The sequence below is a fragment of the Poecilia mexicana genome, unplaced genomic scaffold (genome assembly GCF_051168715.1).
Source record: "Poecilia mexicana isolate PSO_F unplaced genomic scaffold, ASM5116871v1 scaffold_19, whole genome shotgun sequence".
Lineage (NCBI taxonomy): Eukaryota > Metazoa > Chordata > Actinopteri > Cyprinodontiformes > Poeciliidae > Poecilia > Poecilia mexicana.
The window spans coordinates 4,139,828-4,166,534 of NW_028263388.1; the positions used below are offsets into that span (position 1 = coordinate 4,139,828).

At 39.2% G+C, this 26,707-nt stretch overlaps 2 protein-coding genes across 3 annotated transcripts; one reads left to right on the forward strand and one right to left on the reverse strand.

The window, feature by feature from the left end:
* Positions 1-969: 969 nt before the first annotated feature.
* prkar1ab (protein kinase, cAMP-dependent, regulatory, type I, alpha (tissue specific extinguisher 1) b) lies at positions 970-12,580 on the reverse strand. Of its 2 annotated transcripts, none has more exons than XM_015011869.2 (11): positions 12,424-12,580; positions 10,843-11,058; positions 5,923-6,093; positions 5,737-5,828; positions 4,985-5,046; positions 4,851-4,897; positions 4,604-4,762; positions 4,469-4,529; positions 4,216-4,337; positions 3,910-3,991; positions 970-3,316 (listed from the first exon to the last, which is right to left on the reverse strand). In XM_015011869.2, the coding sequence occupies exons 2-11, from the start codon at positions 11,014-11,016 to the stop codon at positions 3,144-3,146; spliced, it is 1,143 nt and encodes a 380-aa protein (XP_014867355.1). In that variant the 5' UTR covers positions 11,017-11,058; positions 12,424-12,580; the 3' UTR covers positions 970-3,143. The 2 variants fall into 2 exon arrangements, with proteins under 2 accessions (XP_014867355.1, XP_014867356.1); XM_015011870.2 differs by having other exon boundaries at positions 12,494-12,575.
* A 1,807-nt stretch (positions 12,581-14,387) lies between these two features.
* On the forward strand, positions 14,388-26,601 carry LOC106932916 (WD repeat domain phosphoinositide-interacting protein 1). The gene is made up of 12 exons (XM_015011872.2): positions 14,388-14,822; positions 16,303-16,385; positions 17,970-18,139; positions 18,216-18,312; positions 19,080-19,177; positions 19,260-19,352; positions 19,433-19,503; positions 20,149-20,256; positions 22,600-22,764; positions 23,508-23,615; positions 23,717-23,856; positions 24,401-26,601. The coding sequence occupies exons 1-12, from the start codon at positions 14,743-14,745 to the stop codon at positions 24,520-24,522; spliced, it is 1,335 nt and encodes a 444-aa protein (XP_014867358.1). The 5' UTR covers positions 14,388-14,742; the 3' UTR covers positions 24,523-26,601.
* The last annotated feature ends 106 nt before the right edge of the window (positions 26,602-26,707 follow it).

Here is a 26,707-nt window from a genome sequence, read left to right on the forward strand (position 1 = left end):
TGATGTTTAAACTTTCTGGTTATCATGCAGCAGAGGACTGATATAGAACAAGTATTCAGGAGTTACACAAGATAAATGTCTCCCTCTGCTGTTCAGATGTGATGCAGCATTTCATAGGCATCAGAACCTGCTACAGTAGGCAGAGGTAGAGATGAGGCAGTGTTAAATGTTTATGGGATTTTTGCTGTTTTGGTTTTTTATAAGACAAAATGCTTACCATGTAGATTTCATTTAATGATCTACATTAAATGAGATCAGTGATTTTCCATACTGATCTCATTTAATGAACAGTTGCAAATGTCCATTATATGATTTAGAATCAGAATTGAATTGCCAAGATTGTCTTATAGCAAAGAAACACAATGGCATCACAGTGTGGTCAACATGTGAACACAGAGGGAAACTGAGGTCAGGTGTCCGTTTTATTCACTGGTATTGCATCACCACTGCTGCTCTTTACTGATCTAACCCCAACTTTAAACACACACGATTGACAACAGCAAAGAAAATGGGTTGTGAATTATCAACAGGTCCTATCTAAACATAGGAAACATGCTAGCATTAGCAAAGCTACAGCAAACTGCTCCACTTTAAAATATCAGCAGGACAAAGATGTGAATAAAGTGGAGTCAAAAAATGTATAGTCATTTTAACTGCATTTTTTATGTCTGCCTTAAGACTTTATAGTTGGTGGTCAGGTACTATTAATAATGTCTTCTAATAACACATTATTAGAAGACAATTTTAAAATATGACAAGTCATATTTTAAAATTCCCTGTCAACTTTTAGTTAAAAACACAGCAGGATGACGACCATAACGTCCTGACTACCAGGCTTAGCAAGTTATCTGGAGGAAACCCAGGAGAAGTGAGTCCCAGTGTGAAAGAGAAACTGCAATGAAGGTCTAGAACACTCAGTAAGGTACAAAAACAAATTAATAAAATAATGAAGCCAGAAACAAAGGTGAATGACTTTTTACCTTTTTTATTGCTTAAACTGCCATCTGGAACAATCTATACCAAAAGGATAAACATCTTTGCACATACAGGAGGTCAAACTAAATACAGGTTAGAATAGAAAAAGAATGGTCCTCTGACGGGCCGCAGCTCCTCGTGCTGCACACCAATCAAGCTCTCTGAAGGTCGGGCTAGAAGTGACGGACGACTACTGTAAGCCCAGGTTAGGTAAGCTAAGGCAAACCGGGACGATTGCAGTGTGGCTGAAAACGGTTCCAACTAAAACCTCCGATGCAGCTATTTACATGAAAACAATGAAGGTGACTCCCTCCGCCCTGACGGAGGATAAACACGACGTGTCATCAGTGGACACAAACCCAGGAGTGACCCGGGGGCCGGCTGGGACGACAGATGACCAGTTTAAGTTCAGACCTTCCTCTCACCGAGTTGAACACTCCGCAATCAGTACCAAAAAAATAAAAAAAAAAAGCTTAACAAATAAAAAGTTAAAAATCAGACATCTCAACGAGAAGCGCATACGACTGCTCTAAATGAAGCAAAGAACAGAGACACTGCGGGTTCAGAGGTCAGCTCCGATAAGAGAGTGAAGCGGGAATGAGGAGTCAGATCAACATCATCTCACTTGGTAGAGATCTTACAAAAACATCATATGCTATCTAAATAGTGGTGAAGCAGTTAAGCCAAAGGGATAACAAACAAAATATCTGACAAACTTCCTGCTTCTGCAACAAGCTTTTTTTTTTTTTTTTCCTTTCTTTCTTTAAATACGCCCTTCCGTTCACACCGGGTCACTGGATGCTTTAAAGCGTCCTGCCAGGTAAGAGCGGAGAACAGGTCAGGCTCCCCCTGCAGGCGATAAGAGGCGATGGCAGCAGTGAGTCTACTCGCTCTGCCCGCCAGCTTCAGCAGCCAAATACTTCACTTTCCTTCAAAACGTGCTCCCGTTGCTGCTGAAAAATTTTTCCCATGACGTTTTACACAATACGAGTTACATACTGTTGATGTCAGTCGACGAGAAGAATCATTTATTTATTTAGTACTTTGTGGCACCAAACACCTAAAATAGAATTTATGGAAAAATAAGTGTTTACAAAAGACAGTTAAACATATTTCACTCCAAACCATAAGATTTATCATTTTCTCAATGATAATAATAGAACTATTTGGACTATACTATAATAACATTTTGATTATAAACAATAGCAGAAGAGCGACCAAGTTATTTGGTATTTTTTTAAAGAAACTGAATACTGAAACTCGCGTAATACTCCTTTGCCTTCTATTCTTGTAGATTTTTTTTCTTCTTCTCCTTCGAGTATTCAAGGCAGTTCTTGTGTGGTTGTTCAGTCGATTAGGAGGACTCTAGCCATTTCCTGTTGGAGCTCCAGGGAACATTTCCGCAGCTATGCATGTCTGCACTGTGACAATAATCAACATTTGGCACTAGCCTGGTAGCTGCACAATAAAAACCCTTTAAGTTGTACAAACTCTTCCAAACTAAGCAAAAACAGACGCATCACTGCCAACGTCATCCCCATCAAAAAGGTAACAAAACAAAACAATAAAAAACTGAATGGAGTCTCAGATCACAGCTGATTCCCGAAAAGAAAGGATTAAAAACAAGCAGAAAGACAGTTGGGTGCGGTCATATTTCTGCCTTGCTCCTGTGTACCTGGAGGGAAGAATCAGCCTTCGCCTCATCTGAAAATAAAACAGTAAATGCGCCTTGAAAGCTCTGATTGTCTCATCAGTCTGAGACCCTAAAGTCTTTCAGATCTCCTGCTTTAAATTGAAATCTAAAAAGAAAAAGTGTAACCAGCAAATATATATAGATATATATATATATTTATATATATATATGAAAGATAAGTAACATGTGGTGTAACTGTGTCTACAAGGTAGCGTACAGCAGCTGGTACAAGCGCTGGTGAGTGGCTGAAAGTCACCACAGCGTGACACGTGGAGACGGCAAAAAACCATTTGAGTAAAACAAAGAGAGAACTCAAAAGCCAAAAAATAAAATAAGTGAGAGCAAAGTAACAACAAAAAGCAAATTGCATTTGTGGACCCTGGGTCTGAAAGAAGAGAAGGTGAGGAGGAGGGGAAGGAGGAGGAGAAAGAGGAGAGGGGGGCAGAAAAAGAAGATGGGGAACGGCGCTCCTCCCTCAGACAGACAGCGACACGAAGCTGTTGTACTGCTGGATGTTGCGTTTCAGAATGTCTGAGCAGGGGCCCAGGACGCGCTCAAAACGGGGCCGGTCCAGCTTCACGCACTTCAGGGGACCGCGGGCGACCACTGTGGCAGCACGAGGGCGGTTCATCAGCAGAGCGATCTCACCTGGAGGCAGAGAGAGACGACTACTGTAAGGAAGCTAAACACAAACCTTAAACATTTGTGTTAAATCATTTAGCCTATATATCATTTTAATCAGCTCTTATCTTAGTAGTGTTAGAGCTGCACAGACAGCAGCTGAAACATCATTCATTTAATGTCAAGTCATTCAAAAAACACTAACAAGTGAAACTACACGAGTCACAGGAACAGCAAAGAAAATGGATTATGAGCACAATTATCAACAAGTTCTATCTAAACTCAGACGAAACATGCTGGCATTAACCTAGCATGCTGAATTATCAACAAGTTCTATGTAAACACAGAGGAAGCTTGCTAGCAGTAGCCTAGCTCTCCAGCCAACTGCTCCACATTAAAACACCAGCAGCAGGGCAAAGATTGGCGTTTCTAGAATCCAAAAAAAAAAAAAGCTGCTTTAAAATAAAATTGGACAATGCAGCTTCTGGTAAACGACCACAATACTAATGGAGACTGCATAAGTTGTCAAACACACAGCAGTGTGAGAAAATGTCCATGGACATCCCTACTGTCCGCTGCTAAAAGCAGAAATCCTGGAGTAGTGTTTGTTCAATTCTCACCAAAGTAGTCAGACGGTCCTAATCTTCCAACTTCAACAAATTCTTCATTCTCGGAGCGACGCTGCAAGACAGCTGCTGAACCCTGAAAAAAAAATTAAATAAATAATCTCTGATCAGTTTTAGTCTAGTTTGTTCAACAGAACAAAAACAAAAAGCTTTATACAGAGCTTAAGAAAACGGCAAACTACAGAACAAAGTGAAACAGCACTTTTAACACTGATGGGCATATTTAATGGCAATAAAAATATACAATAGTGAACTTGTTGATGTCAAGAGTAAAATGTTTGTTGAAAAACAAAAGAATACCTCTAAAATGATGAAGAACTCATCACCGGGCTCGCCCTGCACCACGATCTTCTGGCCGTCCTCAAACTGAACGGGCTCTAAGGCGTCGGCCACCGTCAGACGCTCCCATTTATCAAGAGACTCTGAGGATGGAGACGGGAAGAAATATTTGAACTGACAAGATATTTTTAGCTACTCTTTATGTTATTAGGATCTTCACACAGGTAACATGATCTGTTTCTATTTTTAAACTGTTGGAACCGGAGAATCTCACCTAAAATGGACACTTTCCTGAGGAATTCCTCATACATCTTCCTCTTTCTCAAAGTGCTTCCCTACAGAGAAGGTCGAGTTGTATTAGTGTCACTACAAACACATGAAACAACACAGACCAGGTAGTCATGAATACCATGAGTATTCTCCTGTAGCTGTCTCTGTCGATGCCCCACAGCTTCACGTTGGTCTTGGCTCTGACTGTAGCCGCTCTCGGGGTGCCGTAGATGAGTGCCAGCTCTCCGAAGCTGCCTCCCTCTCCGATGCTGGTCACCCACTCGTTGTTCACGTACACCTGAGCAATCGGTCAGACAGGTTTTATCATCTGAAAGACACGGAAATGTTTCTGCCACGTCACGACAACGAGATCGGGAGACACTCACATCCATCTCTCCTTGGTCGATGACGTAGAAGTTGTCTCCTTCATCACCTGAAGGCACAAAAATAAAATGTTTTGTTTCAAAGTGAATTTATGCTATGAATAATTGTCAAGCACACTGGATGTATGTTTCCTTACCTTGCTGAATAACCGTTTCCCCAGCAATGTAGGTCACTGGAAACATGGCATCGAATATGTCACTGGGAAAGAACAGGTTTATGGTTAGCTGGATGTATATTAATGTTAATAAGAACAGCTTATTAAAGGGGCAGTATTATGTGTTTTATAGGCACATAGTGTTACTTTATGGCACTACCAAATAACTGTTACCTTCAGTTGTTATAAAATGCTGTATACATTAAAAATTACTTAAAAATTTTGATTCTGCAATTTAATGCCTTAAAATTACGTCTCTTTAAAATGTCCTGCTTTTCTGAAACTCCACCTTCAGGAAGTCATCACAACATGGCTCCTCTTTTAACCCTTTAACAATGATTTTACCAGCACTGCTCTAAAAAGTATAATGAGCATATAATGAGCTCAGCAGATGTACAGGCCATCAGGGGTTTGCTAATTGCTGCTGGCTAATTTGAAGGAGCCCAGTAGTGGAGTCATGGAGGAGGCTGCTCTGTGAGGAGGAAGTTTGGAAACTGCAGCTCAGAGGAGGAGCTGCTTCTCAAAGGTGGGGATAGATCCAACCAGGCGTTTTACATAACTGAATGGTTGTCATGGAAAATAAAGGATTTCTCAAACATCCATGAAAAGATCAAGGCAACAATCCAGGTATGTTTTTTTTTATGAGGAAATAACATTATAATATGATGTAAAGCTTAAAAATGTCAATTTTAAATGATAATGCCCCTTTAAAAAAAGTAGCTTAAGGCAGGTACCTCCTTTCATTGTCGTCCAGATGTGAGAAGAGCACATTCTTTTCAATGGCTTTAGCCAAAGCAGCCATGGTTTTGTAGTCTTTTGGAATCACCTTCAGTACCAGCAGGAAAACAGATGTTTGAAGCAGATCCACAGCAGCGTTGCATGCATCATGTTCCTGATCGCTGACGTCAGACCGTGCCTACCTTCCTGACGTACGAGGCTGCGTCCTCCTCTGTGTAAACCTCTGCGCTGAAGGCTCCTCTCCGCCGGCGACCCTTCACCACTGGGTTCATGGGTGGAGACACTTCTTCATCGCGCGAGTCTGAACGGGAGCTGCTGGCCTTCTGCTGGTTCTGAATCTGCTTGGCCTCCTCCTGCAGGGCCAAGGGAGAGAGGAAAACGCACTGCGATTAGAAATCTATAGCATGCAGAGACGCCAATTTTTCAGTGTCTAGCGGTTCGACACAAGCTATTTTTAATTCAGAAACCAATTTTTTCAATTCAGTCTAGAGATTGTGTTTACATTTTGTGACTGACATGAACAGACAGTGTACACTGAACATTCATTCCACCAGTTTATATTTAAAACAAAAATAGGCTTGTGCATAAAATCCTGCAACTTAAATGACTAGTATTAGGTTCTCTTAGCTGCCTGGCTTTTTCTTAATAAAAATATCAAAGAATTATTCAAAATGCATTACCATGTGAACAAATAGGAAAATAGGAACGGAAAAAACATACAAATTAAACACATTTTCAAATAATTTGAGGATTTTGATTGGATTCACAATTCACAGAACTAACAATTATGATTCTCTATTGACCCTTTTCATGTGATGTAACGCTCTTCAGAATTCTGTCTGCTCAGTCATGACAGACGTCAAAACAGCCAGTGCACTCAATCCCTCCCTTAAAGTCCATCAAAAACAGACATCTGTAGGCCTGTCACGATAACAAATTTTGCTGAGCGATTAATTGTCTAAAAAATTATTACGATAAACGATAATATTGTTTCAAGACTTTTTGACACTGATTTAATGAAAATGATGTAATAATGCCTGCGATTTCCTGCCATAGATAGATACACTTTATTTTCAAAAGAACACAACATTGGAACTGATAAACTAAATAAATAAAACGACCAAAAACAAAAATAAATTGGATTCTCAGCCTCCATTAACAAAAAAACATACCTGAATAAAAACTAAACAACATAAAGCCAAAGTAGAAATAAATACTGCATTCTACCAAAAGAGCGCAGATTATGAAGTCTGTATACTATATTGCCCTTCAGTAATCACTAGATTTAAATAGAGAAGATGGGCACATCCGACTACCTAATGCAGTAGTTCACATTACACCACTTTTTTGCCCCTATTTTCCCCTTATGACAATCTTAGAACGTTGGCCAATCTAAGATTGTCGCTGGTGATTTCGTAACCGATCATCCTGCAGTGTGTGGTGTGTTACAGTAGATCGTCGTGGCCGCTCCGATCTAAATCAGGGGTTTTCCCCGACTGGGAGCTTAACGCTGAATGTGACAGGTAGCCAATCAGAGAGCGCGGATTCTCCTCCTGCAGAAAGGAATCCCAAACAGCTGACACTGTGCAACCCGAAGTCCAGCGGACATTGGAGACGATATGTGGAAATAACATTAATGTTTATTTCACATTTTGTGCAAAGAATATAGAAATGACAAGGAGAGGAGTTGGAGCCAAACTGCTACCGCAGTTGATAAACCCGGTAAGTTTTCAGCTGTTCTTCGTTAACGTGACATAAATAGGTTATAATGATTTTCATTCAGTCAGGACTTTACGCTGACTCTAGCCACATGCGTCACAAGTAGATTCTAGTAAAGCATTGATTAATGCCTGGTTGTAAAATTGGTTAACTGGATTTGTAGCCATTATTTTGTGCCCAGGTGGCTGGAAACCACACGACACAACGAACCCGATCGAACCGTTATACCTAGGATTTCTGTCGCTAATGTGTGGTCTCTCAGGTTTTGAAAATGGGCCGACAATCGGCTGAAACTCGTGTAGTGTGCGCTGGACATTACACTAAGGAAATGAGGAAGGGAGGATCAGCGGAGAGCACCAGAGTTGAGCCTCTTTTTTTTCATTCAGTGTCATCAACAGAAAGAAAAAAAGGCAGGAAGAGACGATAAAGCCAATATTTAAAATGAGGTCGATAGGTTTAATTTATCGTGCGATTAATTGATTTATCGTTTATCGCGACAGACCTAGACATCTGTAACCTAATATCGCTTTTATTTAGTTGATTTCACATTAAAATGGTGACAGGATACTGTGCGGCCGGCTGCACAACCACATGAGGATGCAAACTATACTTGCCATTTAATTTTCTAACTTTTAATGAGGAAAGTTGTGGCGGCTATGGTTGGCAGCCGTCCTTGTGATCACAGATGTGCAACTTACACTTTTTACAAGGTAAGAAGACCAAAGTTCATATACTTTATAAGCAAGTAGGATAAGAAAGATATCAAACATTGCGTTATGGAGAAGGTACGCCTCTAATCATTAGTAACCATGGAGACAATGCCACACCTTCACGTAGCATAACACGTATGGAAAAAACTGGTTAGCATCTCGTCTTTTATACGTTTTTAAGTCTGCTCCGGTGTACAGGGAAACGCCGTTTATGACATAGTGATATAAATTATGTGGTGTGAATTCAAGCAAAGTCTGTAATTCAGGGGTCTCAAACTCAATTTACCCGGGGTAGACTCTGGAGGCAGAGTCTAGGTGATTTTTTTTTTTACATATTTGTTAAAGCTGCCATTATATTGTGACAGTACGGCATGAGAGATAATCTGTGAAAAATCTATTTCCTCTGCCTTCTTCCAGTGCTATCTAGAAACAACCAATCAGTGGCAGGAGAGTTTTACTGCTGTCAATCATAATCTCATGTTGCTGCTCATCCTCCCTCCGATCGCTCTCTGCTATCCTCTAGCTAGCCCAGCCTGTTGTGAATGCTCAGTCTGGTTAGCATAGTTACCAATGATGGCAGATAAACTGTTTTCCTTTAATGATAAGTTGTTTCTCCCCCATTAGCATATTTAGCAGAGGGTGAATGAGGTTGATTGACAGCACTAAGACTGTCCTACTGGTTCTGATTGGTTGTTTTGGCCAGAATGTTGCATTACTTTAGCAATAGTAGTTCAGGGAGGAGGTGGAGGAGATCGATTGGTTTCACAGATTATCTGTCTCATAACAAACTGACACAACATGATGACAGCTTTAACAAATGTGGAGAAAACATATTTTTTTTATTAAAGTTATATACTGCAGCTTGAATAAAATACAATGCGGTGTTGGTCTTCCTTTAGTTATTATCTCCTGCTTCAATTGAAAATCCACTTTAGAAAACTGTTTAAGTGTAGAAATGTAGTCTTTCATGTTGACGTCGGAAGAGAGAAGAAAACAAATATATCGCTGTACTTTACTTATTTACTGTATGGCTAGCTCCATGGCTAGCTCACTGTGTCTTACTCTGCAGTTGTGGAGTCACAATATCTGGGATCATGAGCGCCCCCTGCCATGAGGCAAGAGAACTGCCTGCCTCACCTCGAGTCTGTTCTCTGCCGTTTCTGATCGCTCCTCCGCACACAAAACACGAAACACACACAGTTGGTGACAAAAAAAACACTGTACATTATATACATAAGCTAAATTATGGAAAGTCAGTCCATATATTAAATGTTTTTAAGCCATTTCATTGCCGGTGTACAGACAGGACGAACATGCTCCCATAGAATAGCAGCCAGTGCAGTTAGCCAGAGGTTGTGCAATCCCAGGTGAGGCTCAGCTTCCTGCTGCCTCACCGGCTTCGCTTCTGAGCATTTGAATGGGAAAATGCGAAAATCCAGCGATTTTGAAGAAAAAATCATCAGAATTGGCTAAGATAAGTAAAAAGTAGATACTTTATAGTACAAACCACAGGGTGAAAATAGCAATATAAATGATTTTATTATTATATATTATTTTTCCATGATGACAGGTGAGGCTCTGACTCACCTGCCTCCCCTAACCGCACGTCACTGATGTACAGCTATATATATTTCATGTACTTTGGCAGATAAAAGAAAACAGACAGACCATTTTTCACACTAGGTTGCTATCTACTAGAACCATCTATGGGTATCTGAAAAAAGAGCTTGGTTTCTACAGTAGTCCTTGTCCCTGGAGATGTGAATGTTTTGCTTGCAGCTCAATTGTCCACTGCTCAGTCACCTCAGTCATATGTCGTCTTGTTGTTTTGTCAAAAGAAAGGTCATTTATGTATTGTGTTGAGGCACAAAAGGCTTAAAGTTCTTAAATTCTTTTTAAACAGTTTTTCTTAAAGTTACAGTGCACACTATGGTTTACTGTTACGAATCACAGAGCCAGGCCACAATTAACTGAAGGACCGATCAGTGTGCTGCGTTTGTAACTTATGATTCGTAATAAATGAAGTACTAAAAGGAATTTGCTTATCAGTAATTATTCTGGTTCTTTTTTTAAACTCCAGAGTTGCACATTACAACCAGAGGTTGAAGGACACTTTACTTAGAGGATGAAAATACAACAAAACAGTCTACAAGGAAGTCTACTGGGGTAAAAATTGTATTTTTTTTATCTTTATTAAAAAAAATTGTTGCGCAATTTAGGTTGCACAACAACAACAAAAATCTGCTTTAAAGAGTTGAAAATTTTCAGGAAGCACTGAGCATGTATTGATGTTTCACTAGACTGTGTTAGTGTGAGTATCCAAAAACAAAAGCAAGCAGAGAAGGACACACTGCAAAACAACTACCAACACCAGTAAGACAAGGTACTGAACTGACCTGACTGGAAGCCATTTTGTTTTTAATTTAATAAATATTCACTATTTTAGATCATATTGAAAAACATAAAATCTGCTTTTCTCAAACACAGTAAAGACAAAACAGAAGCCAAAACCTTAACAGCAGCACTGTAGAAATAGAAAACGAATAAAATGTGTTTAATCGATGATATGATTGCAACAGCTGAAGAGTAAGTGAGAAGAATCCCTTATTTTGCACACTTAATGAAGGCGGTGTGATGCTTTGTTTACCACTACAAACCACACCAAACACAGACCTTTTCCAGCCTCTCGAAGTATTCCCTGAGGAACGCCATGGGCCGGTCGGGCCTGGAGGTGCACAGCTGGACGATGCAGTCCTTCAGCAGCTGCTGGATGTTGTGTTTCTGCACGTACTGCTCACACTCCCTGAGGCTCCGCTCCTCCTCGCTGCTCGTACTTCCAGATGCCATGACGACAGCTGCAACCCTGCTCTATGACTTCTGACCTTAACGCTGGAGAGGAGACAAAAAGCCCGACGTCAGATTAGAACTGCACAACGGAGGTTTTGAAAGGGCTAACCTGGCCGCTGTGTTGTTGAAACACTGAAATGAAGATCCTGAGAAAGGATCAGACGCGGACTGACAGAACTGATGAGAACGTGAGAAAAATAGAACCAGAGTGAGACAGGGCGGGAAGACGGGGTTTTGTTTTGCTCGCCATGGAAGCCTGGTCATATGATGTGGTCACACTTATGTGACTGAATGAAAATATTTCAACTATCTGATGTCTCGTCACCCACAGGGCCTACAGTTACAGAGCTGCTGTTAAACAGGCCGAACCACAACAGGATTCATACGCAGCACGGAATTTCGACAAAAATGCAAAAACCTCCTGACCTTAGCTGCTCCGCAGGCTTTGAGTTTTAACTGAGCTCAACCTGTCCGCGTTTCAGCAGCAGCACTGCTTCTCAACTGCTGCAACCAATCAATGTGTGCATTTTAGAAGAATAAAGAGGACCCGTGTCACTAGCAGAACAATCCAATCTCCGCCTGCATGGGGACTGTGCATTTTAACCGAGCATGAACGGCACCCATGTCACTTCTAATCTGACAACTGTGCAAGGGAAATTACAGACCAGTTATCAAACTTATAAAACACAAATAATAATAATCCAGGCACAGATTCTGAGCAATAAAGTCCGTTTGTACTGAAAACTTGGCAGGATTGTTTTAATCTAACCTAGCGCGGAACCTGTAAGCCAAAGATGCCTCTGTTTTTGGACCCACATGTAACAGCTATTAGTAGAGAATTTACGGCTTATGTAATGGATTGATCCAAGTACCTATTATGGCGGTCTGGGTCTACCAAAAATCACATTTAGTCTTCAGTTTACTTGCACAATTTTACCTGCTGTCCATCAAATAATGAACGTCAGTTAAAGTGAAGGCATTTTCGTCATGGATAATAACGTGGCTTACGAGAAAACGACAAAATGTGTTGAAGGAAAGTCGATAAATGCAAGTGTATTCATTAAAACTGCTTTTTAGAATATAAATCAAATGTCCTGTCTGTAGGAGTATCGCCGTGTAGGTCAAGAAGGCCGACGGATGAACTGAAGAGACCCACCGCAAACAAATTAACTAGGAACTGGTTTAAAAATATTCCCCTAAACGCAGAAAAATGCTCAATAAAGGTTGTTTACAGCTGCCTAACTATATTTGGCCTACGTTGTGCGTCAACGACTGGCTTGCTGGCTCTGTGCAAAGGCAAAGCTCTCCTCCAATGACGCCATCTTGAGTTCTAGCATAAACAAACGAGAAACGCAGGAAACAAAATTTCACCTAAGCAGACTGCGGTGAAACGACACAAATACTCACAAAAACTGTAAAATCCCACCGAGCCTTTCGATAAAGACTCGGCACGTATGATATTTTTCACAAAGCGCACCGTTACCAGATCTTCCTGCTCGCTTCGATTTTTTTCTCGGAGCCTTGGACCGCTGCCCCACCGGATACGACTGAGAACCAATCAGCAGCCGTCACTGACGTCAATTCTCCCCGTTCTGACATGTGAGCCTGTAACCCGTAGCAACCTTAAAGGAGACAGCGCGGAAATGGTGACGTCAAGGAAATGGTTCGCACACACAAAAGCAGTTGATGAAAAGAGTTAGATTAATAATCTACGTTCTGTTACCAGAACACGACTAACTAATATGAAAGCAATACCATCATCTTCGTTCACTTAGTTTGCACATTAATGCAAAAATGAAACGGTAAAATGCGTATGAGAGTATTTGAAAGTGCTTTAATCGTATGCAATACCTACCTTACAGTAGTGAAACTGCTGTTTTGGTCTAACTGTGGTCAGAATACGGGCCTTTTACGAAACACTCAGCCAACATGCAGATATTAATTTACATTTTAAAGTATGTCAAACGGAAGATTCAAAAAAATCTTTGAACAATGGAAGAAAGTTTATTCAGATAGCACAGATAAAAAGAAGTGAATTATGAAAGCTATTAAAAGAATAATGTCAGCTGAGTGATATAAAATAGATTAAAAAACTAAAATATTTTAAACTTTGCAAAAATATGTGTGGAATAAATAGGATACCTAGCATGTAGTCATCAAACAAAAAGTTTCCTTATACTTTAAAAAAAAATCCAAATCAGATGCAAAACCTGCACTACACAATGCAAGAAAATGAGACACAAAATAAGAAAAATAACAAAAAAGCTATTACAGCAATCAGCTGAAAATTAATTATATATAACATGACTATTGAAACTGTTGCATTTTGGGGGGTCAAAAATTATATTTTGCAACCAAATTGCATTAATTTGTTGGATTTCTGACGCATTGACTTATTAATATTATGGACAATCTGAGTGAATGTAGAGCTATGTGGTGACATAGATATAACGTTTTGTGTTGTCAGCATACAGTTGGAAATGCTGTAGAACATCAAAAATAGGGGTTATCATGTAGATGTTAAATAAAGTGGCCTAAGAATGGACCTTTGAGGAACTCCACAATTAATTTTTGTTCACCCAGATTTACAATTATGAAATACCAAATTAAATCTGAGCCAAATTAGATTTGTAGTTTGTAAATGAGTTCATAAACTCTCTTTTAAACTGAGAAACAGTATAAAGTACTGTTCTACTGCCAGAACAGTAGATTGGAAAAGGCTGGCCAATAACTTTTTACTGTTTACTGTTCCAGGGGCAAATGTGAAAACCCATTGATTTGCTAATTTAGTGACCAATCATGATAACCACTTCCAAGTAAAAACATTTACTACACTTGTTGTGCTCTGTTTTCAGGCTTTTTACAATTAAGTGAATATTATTAGCTTTTTAATTACTTTTCCATTTACTTTATCTGGTTAATGATTTTTTTTTCTTTCACTGGTATTATTTTTGAACACAAGTATGAGTAAATCTAGCACAAGTAAAATCTGCTACGGTAAAAAATTGTATGTTCCTTCCCCGAGAAACAAGCCAAACATGACCAAATTACCATCCATCCATCCATTCTCTATACAACCTTGTCCCAAGTGGGGTCGGGAGGGGTATGACCAAATTAATCCAAACTTTTTTAGCTTTTGCACCTTCTCTGGGTTGTTTTTGTCTCCATATTTTATCCAATTAAATAACCAAAACAATTCCTCGTGATAAGACAGAAAGATTAGTCGACCAATCAGGCGTTTGATGCCTTCTTAATAGACAGTTCGTGGTTGATGTTTAAACGATTTATCCAATCATACGTCAGCGCAGAAAATGTTGGCCAATAGTAATGCGAGAAGGAAGAGGGTTGACCTGTTGGAATAAGCCAATCGTTACCCTGCTAAGTGTGACGCATCCTCCCATCAGCTGTTTTTGTTTTTCTCCGAGAACACTGGAAGTTAAATAACAGCATAATAACAGGATTCCTGACTGGCTACGGCGAAACATCTTATTCGGGAGGTGACAGCGTTGATTTTTGATCTTGTTTTGGTTCAGCAGAACTCTTCCTCTGGGAAATGAGCGCTCCCCGAACCGCTATCTGAGCCCGGACATTCCTTTCCCTCAAGAGTGCGAGCGTGGCGCTTGGAGTCTGGACGCCGAGGAGGAGCAGCGGGCTCCGGCGGGGATCGGCCCGAGCCAAAGGCCTTCAACCTCGGACAGCGAGACGACAGAGGTTCCGGTGGCTCGGATGGAGACCCAAGAGGCGGTATCGGAGGGCCCCGGACCGCACCGCCACTTTATCTGCGCCTCGTTCAACCAGGACACCACGTAAGCGACCTGCGGGCCGGGCCGAGCCGAGCCGAGCCGAGCGGAGCCGGGCCCAGGGTGAACTCCTTCATGTACCTGACTGTTGCATAACGATTTTCAGCCGTATTCCCAGATAACGGTTTATTAGTTTTGTTGACATAAACCCAAACAGTGAAACCAGAGAGCAAACAGAACAAATCTGCAGGTTTTTGTGTAATCGGAACATCAGAACTTCAAGATAAGGCGGAGGTGAAGTAGGCCACTGTGTTAATCTTCAGGGCCTGTTGCACATCAAAGTAGTGAATTTATGATCGAACCAAGTTGACCATAACATCAACAATCTGGATTAACAAATTGAGGGACATATGTTAGTAACATGGATAAATATGCTTCTTAAGCATTTTGCTTTGTTTTTTGAATGTTAATAAAGAAATAAGAGGCACCCCAGGGTTGCTGAAGTTCTTAAGAATAATTGCACTTCATCCCAGAACCACTTCAGAGTTCTGGTACTCTTTCCAGTCCAAAAAAATATCCAGTACAAAAAACATATACATATATTTTGGACACCGAGGATTTATCGTTTTTCTCTATTCTCTCTTTGTACTGAATAGAGCACCAAAACATATACAAAAACACTAAAACATATATATATATATATATATATATATATATATATATATATATATATATATAAACATATAAACATATATCTTTTTGTATTTTTAATGAAAATTAAAGTACATTAATAGGTAGCAGGTAGGCAGTGATCCATGGTAGGTTTACTATGTCCACTGGCCAATAGCTCCATGTTGTTCCCAAATAAATATACTGTAACTTCCTAAGATTCAAATACTTGAATATAAACAACTCACCTGATGTCAGCCTATCAGTTTTATTAAAACTACAATACTTTGAAAAAAAAAAAGAAAGGAAAAATCGGGGTGTCCTGGTCTACTGTAGGCTCTTTTTAAAGTGTCACATAAGTTTACTTATTTCCTATATTGCTTATGTAACATAAGCAATATATTTTTTCTCACTGTCTGAAGTTAAATTAGACCAAACGTCTCTCGGTTTAGGTCAGCCAGAATGACCAAAAATTACTCATATTTGAAAAGTTTTAGAAAACGTAGGGAGAACTATATAGTTCTCCCTACGTTTTCTAAAACTTATATATATATATATATATATATATATATATATATATATATATATTTTTTTTTTAATCCAGATTTTTTGAATTCAGAAGTTTGCATACATTTGTTCAGCAACAGGAACAATTGTGTTCTTTCAAGATGAAAGCCTAGTTAAAGAATGATGCTGCCACCACCGTGTTTACCTGTAGGAACGATGCGATCCATCTTCTTAAAGGACTCCATTTGTTATTTTTCTCAAAATAATTCTTTAACCTAACAGCCGGGGAGATGGTTGTGTTTCATACTGTAGGTTCTGATCATGAAGTTCCTTCTCTTGATGACAGTGTGTGTGTGTGTTTTGATCGCAGCTCTCTGTCCGTGGGCACGAAGACAGGATACCGGCTCTTCTCCGTCACAGCTGTGGACAAACTGGACTGTATCCATGAGGGAGGTACGAAGCAGGCACTTTCCATGCTAACACCTCATCACCAAACAAAAACTCCTGAAACGAAGAGGATTCATTGTTGCAGAACGTGCAACTTTGTATTCATATTTATCACAGAAGCAGTCTGCTGCTGCATTATTCTGCTAATCACAGCGCTGTCTAAGTGCTTTGTTGAGCCCTCATCAAATGGGCCGTATCATGACTTCTCAACCTCAGATGTCTCCAGAAGCAATTAATTAATAGCATGACAAATTAAAACCAGCTCAATCATTTCCATTGGCATGATTTATCGTTGTTTTTCCTCTTTTCTCTCTTTCTACCTAAAACTGGAAACCAAATGTTTTCAGTTTGGTTCTTTGGTCCCTGTTTTTTTCTTTTTCTTTTTTGTTTTGAAGGAACATTTTGTTTACAGATTTCATAATTCCTTTTATTTGTTCTTTCTTTTGTTTTGTCTGTTCATTTTTGATATTTTAAATGTTTTCCAGTTTCAGTGTTAAATGTTTATAAGAATTCAAAGTTTATTGATCTTTGAGAGAGTTTACTTATTATTATTATTATTATTATTATTATTATTATTATTATTGCTATTATTGTTATTACCATGCCATTACCATTATGTTACTTGCAAATTATCTCAAAAAAACAACATTATTGTTTATGACAGTATTTGTCATCGTGACAGGTCTAGTTGTAAACATAGTGTAAGTGCACCCATCAAATGATGTACAGTAAAAATTATATGTTTGAATCAATACTTTTGTTTATTTACAATCACTTTACCAGACAATCAAGTTTAATTCAGATCTCAATTTTAAACTAAACTAGTTGAGGAGAGAAAGGGGAAGGAAAACAATAAGTTTAATAGCAACGATATGAGCAAATAATTCTTAACAACTAACTAAGCACTAAATCAACAGTTTTGTTTGGGAATGAACTGCATACATTGTTTCATATGGATGTTATCTTTTGTTAATGTTCAAATTGAAAATTTGTTATATTCTGCAATATGTGGCCTAAATTTGTCTTAGTCTCATCACGCCCCCTGGTGGCCATTCAGGAGTTGGAATAGGAAATATGGTGAGCATTGATTGCTGCAGGACCACTGTGTCACTGGACAGTTATGGTAGAGTGACTGGTGCTTCAAAATCTCCAGGAACAGAAAAATGAGCTAAGACTCTCTAATTTTAAGTTTTTCAAAAAGAAACGTTTAAAGCCTAGTTTTTAAAGATGCAGTATGTAAATTGTATTTAAAAAAAAATAATATATTCCAAGCATATTTGTTAAAACTCTGACCATATTGTGAAAAATAATGAGACAGATAATCTGTGAGTAGATAAATTTCCTCCCTCACCTTCTGTTGCCGTCAGGAGAAACACACCACTCCCGAGTCGCCCCAATCAAAAACAACCAATCAGAGACAGGAGGAGGGGCTTAGTGCTGTCAATCAATCTCATGTCGTCGCTGCTAAATGTATTAATGGACAAACGGCTCACCCTTACAGGAAACCCTTTTGTCTGCATTCATCGGTGGCCATGCTAACTAGATTTAGCACTCACGAGGCTGCTTTCATTTCCGTTTCCTCTCTCTCAGTGGAGTGCCCAGACGTCTACATTGTGGAGCGATTGTTCTCCAGCAGCCTGGTGGTGGTGGTCAGTCTCTCCATGCCCCGTCGAATGAACGTCTACCACTTCAAGAAGGGGACGGAAATCTGCAACTATAGCTACTCCAACAACATCCTGTCGGTGAAGCTGAACAGACAGGTGAGAATGGGAAGCGGATCTTTCTGGTGGTGTCCGGCTACGTTGCCGTGCTGATCTCTTGGTCTGTCGACTTCAGCGACTCGTGGTGTGCCTGGAGGAGTCCATCTACATCCACAACATCAGAGACATGAAACTCCTCAAGACCCTGCTCAACACGCCGGTCAACCCAACAGGTAAACCCAGCTACCAGGTCATTTAACTGAAAATAGTTCTGCAGCAGCAAATGGACCACAGGCTCAAAGTGTCTGCGCAAAATTATAAACACCAAACTTGCTTGTGCACATGAATTAGTTAAAAGTGTTCTTTCAGAAGATTAATTATGGATAACTTTAAGCGTTTTTACCATCTCTTTAGCTTCTAATGTATTTATGTTAGACAGATTTTTAGTGGGTAATGTCTAGTGGGGTGTTTTAAAGTTGGTTCGATCAAAACTAAAGACATGTATCCAATTGGAGTCAATTTTAAATGAAGCATCTAGAAACTGGATTCTCCAGTTTGTCCATTTTCATTGGATACAGATGAATGGGAATTGGTTCAGCCGGAACAATTTCTCACAAAATGAATGTTTTAGCCAGGAGAGCAGCTGCAGCTCACTGTAACACGGTAAGCAAGTCGTTTGAAGTCGTTCGCTCCTGTTTTGGTTATTTGAAACGCATTACAGAGTTTTGGGCATCCAAACTGGGACACAAGGGCCATTTACAGCAGTTTGGGTGATTCTGTTCAGAACAGAGCAGATCTGTCCTACAAACATTGACCGTTGATGCAGATGAACACTTTATTTTCAGAGTCAGATTTTTAAAAAAAGAAATCTTATTCCAAAATGTTAGATGCAACACATTTGTTTTCTATTAACTATTTTTCTTAAAAAAGAAAAGAGAAAAGAAAATACAACCTCCCAACTGGTATAAAAACTTGCAATGCTCCCTCTGCTAACCTGTAGGTCTTTGTGCGCTGTCCGTTAACCATGGCAACTCCTACCTGGCTTACCCAGGCAGCGCCACCATTGGAGAGATCACGGTCTATGACGCCAACAACCTGGTGAGGATCGGGGTTGGCGTGGTGAACCCCAGTTTGAGATTGCATGCATGTCACTAGAAAGCCTTTGTTTTCCCACTGCTAGAGCACGGTGACCCTGATCCAGGCCCACGACAGCCCGCTGGCGGCCCTGACGTTCAACGCCTCCGGCACAAAGCTGGCCAGCGCATCTGAGAAGGCAAGACTGTGAAAACAGCAAAACCCTGCTTTTGTTGTTTTCAATAACAGGGAGCGTGAACTACTTCTTCTTTTCTGTAGGGTACTGTTATCAGAGTTTTCAGCGTCCCAGAGGGTCAGAAGTTGTTTGAATTTCGTCGGGGGATGAAAAGGTTTGTGTTTATATGTGGTTTTAATATTCTGTGCTGCTGCGCTTGCGGACTGGGATGAAGAGAATCGTTTTAGAAGTGGAAAAACTTCCGGCTCAGCAAAGAAATTTTTGTGGAGTTGGTTTTTAGAGGATGCTAACAGGCTGACAGCACATCAGTACCTGGATGCGTTTCCTTTATAAATATGCGCAAAATGTTGTCAATATTCTGTTAGTATTAAAAAAAAAAAACAATTTTGCAATTCAAGTGTCTCCATTAAATAAGAAATGGAATCAAAATCACATGTGAATAAGTTTCACGTGAGAAGTTGCTAAAACAAACACTCCGCGCCTTCACTCAGAGGTTGGCGCAGAACTTGATCAGGTGTGATCTAGTTCTTGATCACACCTGATCAAGAACTAGATCAGGTGTGATTCCAGTACCATGCTACATGCACTGATGCTTTACAAACTGCTACATGCGTTTTTTGAAAAGGAATTTTGAAGTTAGTGTTCTCTAACTATGAACAGACTCTCAAATTAAATTTCATCTCTTTTCCTAAGATGATTTTCTTATTATAAGAACGTTATGTTAGCAACGTAGATTCTCTTTTGAAAAATGAACAATTGCATCTTTCTTTAGTGTTTTCTCGTTGATGTCCTGTTTCAGATACGTTAGCATCAGCTCTTTGTCGTTCAGCGCAGACGCTCAGTTCCTGTGCGCTTCCAGCAACACTGAGACTGTTCACATCTTCAAACTGGAACAACACAGCCCCAGGTAAACACCATTTCCTTTTATGTTCGAGTCACCGAATAGAAGCTCTGGGGTAAAACGGTCATAAAGGCTTGAATGTTCCAATCTAAAGGTACAATGTTATTTGTATATGGAGACTTTCACTCATTTATTTAACAACCTAATTTATTTAGAGCAGCTTTAGCCTCTGCTCAGAGACCCTCTTCACAAACCTGCAGATGATATACAAAATATGTAGAGAAACATTAACTTTTACAAGGTTTTTATTCACTACTCAATAAGTATTACATTTACTTAGCATAGCATAGCTTTGGATTTTAGTTAGCCACGAGTTCTGTGGCAGAAAATTTTACTATCAGATAATAGATTCTGATTTTATTACCAGATAAAACCATTTTTCATCACAATCCCCTCCTTTGATGATAAGAAAATACATAATGTTGCTTTAATCACATCAAATGTTATTTTATTCCCACAGTTCTTCTGGTTTTTTACAGCAGTAAGGCTGAACATGGGCTGCTGGACAAACTTTGCTCTTTTTCTACTCAGAAACTTTTCCATAGCTAGCTTGCTACGCTAGCTTGAGGAGCAAATCAGCTTGGTCAGTTTGACTGGCAGCCAATCAGAAAACGAGCATCAAAAATAATATTTAAATCAATTATTTGAAATTATTCATTATATTTTAAAAAGAAAGGACTGAAGAAGAAAAGATTATGATTAAAATATGTTTTATTTTTTTCCCCCTCATCTTCCCTCTAACTTTCTGAGGCCCCTAAATGCCCCCCTAAGACCCACCCAGCGGGCCACGGACCCCACTTTGAAAAACCAACTGAAAACATCTGAAACACAAAATCAACTGGTTAATCAGCCCTGACATAAAGCTTTTCAGTCAGCTGGCCTTAAAGAGACAGACATTTTTAGTGTCACAGTCTGTCAGAACGCTCTTTAGCTATTTGCAGCTTAGATTTTAGAATTTTCACTCTCGAGACACATGCTGTGTATTACAAAACAATACACAGCATGGAATATCTGCTTCATCGTCAGGCACACATTGTATTGAATACACACCAACCAGGTGTGTATTCAGGCACAAGCCAGCTGTTTGCCCCCATTTTGGCATCAGGCTGCAGTTATAATGTAGACAAACAGACCTTTAACCTACTTCACCTGCTTTCTCCAGGTCGCTTCAACATGCCTCACTGACCTAACCAAAGTAACTGTCATGAAGTGTGTCAAGAGCAGGACATGGAGCATGGACAGAGGTTCAGGCAGCGGAATGGAAAAATACAGCAAAGGAACGATGTAAAAAAAAAAAACAGGAGCTCAAATACAGAGGCAGAGGTGGAACTAAACAGAGGAGATGTGGAACAGCTGTGGGTGGAGACAGCAGGGAGGCTGAGGGAGGAAGACTTAACTAAAACCTTAGGGTCTACAACCCAAAAAGGAAAAGGCCTGATGTCGATCTAAGAGAAATAATTTCAGAATACAAGAAACAGAACAGAAGCAAAGGAATGAACTAATATGGCAACACCTTAGTGACAATAATGAACACAAAGAGACAAAGCAAATATTAGCGAGATCTATCCAATACATAAATGATTAAAACCCAGAAGAAAACTGAAACCCAAACACCCAATGATCATAACTTATTATACAAATGTGAGAATCTCCAAAATATGACTGTTTTCATAACCTTGTCAGGTTTACTCAAAACAAAATGTTTGAATATCTGTAAATATGTGACAAACTATCACACGTACAAGTCTTAGTTGTTGTTTTTTTAAAGAACTAATGGAAAAAATATTGAAATAATCCATAAATCATAATTCTACATACTAATCTGTGAACCTATGTCTTAAAAAAAAACTAAAGGAATAAAACCATAACTACAGTGTAACCACAGCCATTTTAAGTGTTGTGTAAGCTAGCATATATTACCTGACACATTTTCCAAAGATTGGTCTGAACATCTTTTGGGCCATTTATAAAAACTAGAAATAGTTTAAAAAAAAAAAAAAAGATTATAATAATAAATAATTTAATTAAAAGTTGCTTGACATCATGACATTTCCCAGGTTTTCCAACAATAGTGGACATTTTTCTCTTTCTGAAATGACCCAGTGACAAATCTGGTAGGAGAGGAAAGCCAACTGAAGTCTTAAAAGTTTTTTATTCATCTCAATTTTGATGATCAGAGGCTTTCAGTGTTGCAACAACAAATGTTGAATCATGTTTTTGCAGCATTAAAGTGAGATTTCTTTTTAATGCCACTGGTGATTTTGTTGCCACCTACTGGTATGGCCAGTGGTGTAAGGATAAAAAAAAAGTAATTTAAATATTGATCCTGAACCCTCATGTTCCTTCCAGTCAAGAGGAAGAATCTCCAACATGGTCGGCATACGTGGGGAAGATGTTCACGGCAGCCAGCACCTACCTACCCACCCATGTGTCTGACATGATGCACCAGGACCGCGCCTTCGCCACCGTACGGCTCAACATGTTCGGCCTGAAGAACATCTGTGCCCTGGCCACGTAAGAAATCAGCACCGCAAAGTTATTTTAGTTTGTTTTTATTTTTTATATGAAAGGGTTGTACCTATGACGGCTTATTGGGGTAAGACAGAAAAAAAAATAAGGAATAGTAAATTTCTGCCAGAAAATGTTCTGGAAAAACAAGGAAGTTCTGTGAGCACAAAAAGCCAAACAATCTCGAATTTTAAAACTCAGAAAATTTCCAAAAGTCCAAAATATTTTACTTTACGAGCTCAGAAAATGTACAAGTTTTTTTTTCTAGAACATTTTTGGAATTAATCTAGAAATTTCATCTTTTTTTTTTTTTTTTTTTTACAAATTTTAAATGTTTGGAGCTCAAAAGTTTCCAAGTTTTTTGGAGGAAATTTCTGAAATTGATCTAAACATTTCTTAAGTGTTTTTTTGGCAGAAAATGTACTTCTTGTTTTTTTCTATGAGCAATGGCCCTAGTGCATTCATTTCTGACATCAAGAAGGAGAAATTTTTCATGTTCTGAAACTTCCAATTTCAGAACATGAAATTGGAAGTTTCATGTTCCAATTTCATGGAACATGAGGTTGTGAATGTTCTACTTCACAACCTCAGAAAACTTCCAGGTTTATCCAGATATTCCAAATATTTCTGGACAATATTTGAAATTAATTATTTGATTAATTTTAAATAATTGGAAAACACTGCGTATTGTGTTTTCCATCCACAATATGTATCTAAATAGATCTGATTACACTTTATCTGTGTTTCAGGATTCAGAAGCTTCCACGGCTGCTAGTTGCGTCCTCAGAGGGTTACCTCTATGTCTACAATGTAGATCCGCAGGACGGAGGCGAGTGTGTCCTTGTTCAAAAACACAGGTGTGGTCATGTTACCAGAAATATTTACGCTGTCAAAACGACTAAAAAAAGTGAGCCAATGTTCATGTTTCCTTGCTGTCCCCTCTGCTCTGCTCCTTCAGACTCTTTGAATCGGGTGAGGAGCAGGAGGAGGAGAAGGAAGAGGAGAACCAAGAGGACGGCCCCCAGCAACCCGCCGGCCAATCATATGCTGCCACTGTGGCTCTTCCTTCCACTCCCCCTTCCTCCACCACACTCATGGGTAACCTGTTGTTGAGTTAGAAATGTCTCTCAATACTAAATATGTGTAATCCATTTTTATTTGTTCCTTCCACTTTTTTAATAAAGTGTGGTAATGGCAGACATTTACTGTGTTTTAAAACCTCTTACAATGTTTCCACAGCTTGGCCGTTTAAATATTTTTCTCTAGTTAAAAATCACAAAGTAAATGTGCTTCATTTACTTTGTGATGAAACACCAACACAAACGTAATAATTATCTAACAGAAGAATGATTCCACTTCAGAGCTTTGTGATATTTTATGTGGGTCTATAATAAAAGATTAAGGCTGTGATTGTGAAAAAAATCCAGGGGTGTGAATACTTTTCCGAGTTGCTGTAATATTTAGCAACATTTCAGCCAGAAACATTGGTATTGGCCAAAATAGGCAGGTCAGGCTTTTTAAAGGTCAGTAATCGGCGATCATCCAGAAAGTAGCAATTAGTGCATCCCTAAAATTTCATGTTTTTTTTTTCCGTTGGATTGTTGATCAGAAAATATCGCTCTCTTCTCTCTCTCCCTCCCAGGCTACTCTGAAGACGGCGGAGCCCAGAGAGGGGAAGTCATCCCTGAGCATGAATTTGCAGAGGGCCCAATCTGTCTGGATGACGAGAACGAGTTTCCTCCAGTCAGCAACCAGAGTAATTAATCCAGCGTTTCTCCAACATCCCCACCGTGCTCCCGCACAAAAACAAAATAGATTTACAGAACAGCTACAGTACTAGTTCAAACAGAAAGAATGGTCCGATGACTAGAGACTTTGCGACCTTCCTCAAAGCTCACCATTGACCTTGGATACCATGTTAGAGGATTACTTTGTGCTTGTTCCTGTGTTCATCTCATTCTGTAAGAAAGAAGCACTAGGACATCTCTCATTAGGAAAACACCTCCTGATGTTTTTTCAGTCAAAACAATGCCATAACCAGCAGTGTTAGTTATTTGCGAACAGTAAGAGACCATGGCAGAGAAGTAACATTATCATTGTAGCTAATTCCGTTGAAGAATGTAGTCTCATTAAGAACCTTTACAATTTTTTTTCCATTTTAATTTCAATGTTTTTTTTCTGAATATTGCACTTTATTCTTAACTCAGATGTTACAATTTAAGAAAAATAGTCCGATATTTCATGTGTTCTTCAGGAGGGATGCTGGAAGTTTGTATTTGGTACTAAGTATAGCCCTTTCATGCAGCTTAAACTAACAAAAATCACGTGGTGACTGTTTAGCAGTGCTGCATGTCACTTTAAAATGCAAAAAAAGATTTTGAGCAGACTTTATGGTGCCTGACTCCGGCAGTGTTCAGGTAAGAGGTCGGGTTCGACTCCTTCACACCTCTTGAAATTTTTCACATCTTGTCATTTTGCAGATGTAATTTGTGAATATGCTTTGATATAAACAGTGGGGTGTCCAAGACGGCAGGTTTCCTTTTATCTAATCATCAACTCTACTCTTGTCAGATTTTATCTCTAGAAAAATTGTGTCATTTCGTCATCTCTTCACAGCTTATGCCTTACATGTAGTAAGTATTCCAGTGGTGGCCACACTTTCGCTAATGCGCTAATAGTGGAGTTAATTTTCCACTCAGTGCTTTAGCATTGAATGAATGCTAACTTTGAGTATGTCTAGCACACTTAGCTTCCCCTAAAATGCAATAACAACTCTGACTCTGTTTAGGGCAATTTACTATGATGTAACATGTGTCATGGAGGGTATCAACATGGTGGAAGCTAGCTCGCTCTATAGCGTTAGCTTCTGCTAAATACCATGTTGGTATAGCGCTTTAGCCTAAGTGTTTATGATTAGTGCTTTAGGGTTAGCTCAGCTAACGTTTTAGCTAGCGGCGCCCACCACTGCTCTTTTCCTTTAAACACATTGAAGTTTGCAACGTGACAAAATGTAAACAATTTTCAAGGGGTGTGAATATTTTTGCGAGGCGCCGTAACTGTGTTGTAGTAATTAAAAACAGCTCAACCTGACATGCCACTTTTGTTTAAGATTCAAATTGTGAAGGCATGTGCAAAGTCCATCTGTGACGTCACACTGGGCCCGTTCCTTTACAGCTCAGTACAAGAGTATTTCCTGACACAAATTATCTGAAGTGTTTCCTACAGCCTGCCACCATCCACAAACCTTTTTTTTATTATCAGCGTTAGACCCTTTAAGTTTATTAAAGTTATTAAATGTTGCCTCGAAACAGACAAGTAGTGGTCTAAAGAAGGAAAGCATAGTGTGTAATACACTATTTCCATCATTACACATGCCGTACGTATTACATTACTTGCAGCTGTGAATGCTAATCATGGTAGCAACAGAAGAGACCAGAGACCTGATAGTAAATGTGAAAGAGTTAACTCTGAGGACTTGGTGACCAGATGATCGGGGCGAAGCTATACGTCTTTGACTTTCAGTGATAGCATTCAAACCTTTTTAATAAGAAGATGTTCAGATGTAACTCAGTTATTTTTACATTGATGTATTAAACATTATTTTGCAAAAGCATTATTACACATCATCACATAGACTTACCATACCTAATGTATGTTAAGAATTTTTACTGTATGTATAATGTGTAAATATTAAATTTCTATATAGTACAAGTGTACTAGGTAATCTGGTAATTAAACGTGACTTGCCAAAAGATGGCGCTGTTAGGACACTCTTTGAGCCGTTCAGTTCAGGACATTTTACCCAGCGACCCATTAAAGCTCAAAGTGACTCAACCTCCCAAACTCCATGTCTGTTTACATTCTGCATATTTGACAACTGAAATAATTTAGTGTAGAAAATAACAAGTGATCATTAAATGTGTTTTACTTATTGTGCATTGTGCTTCCT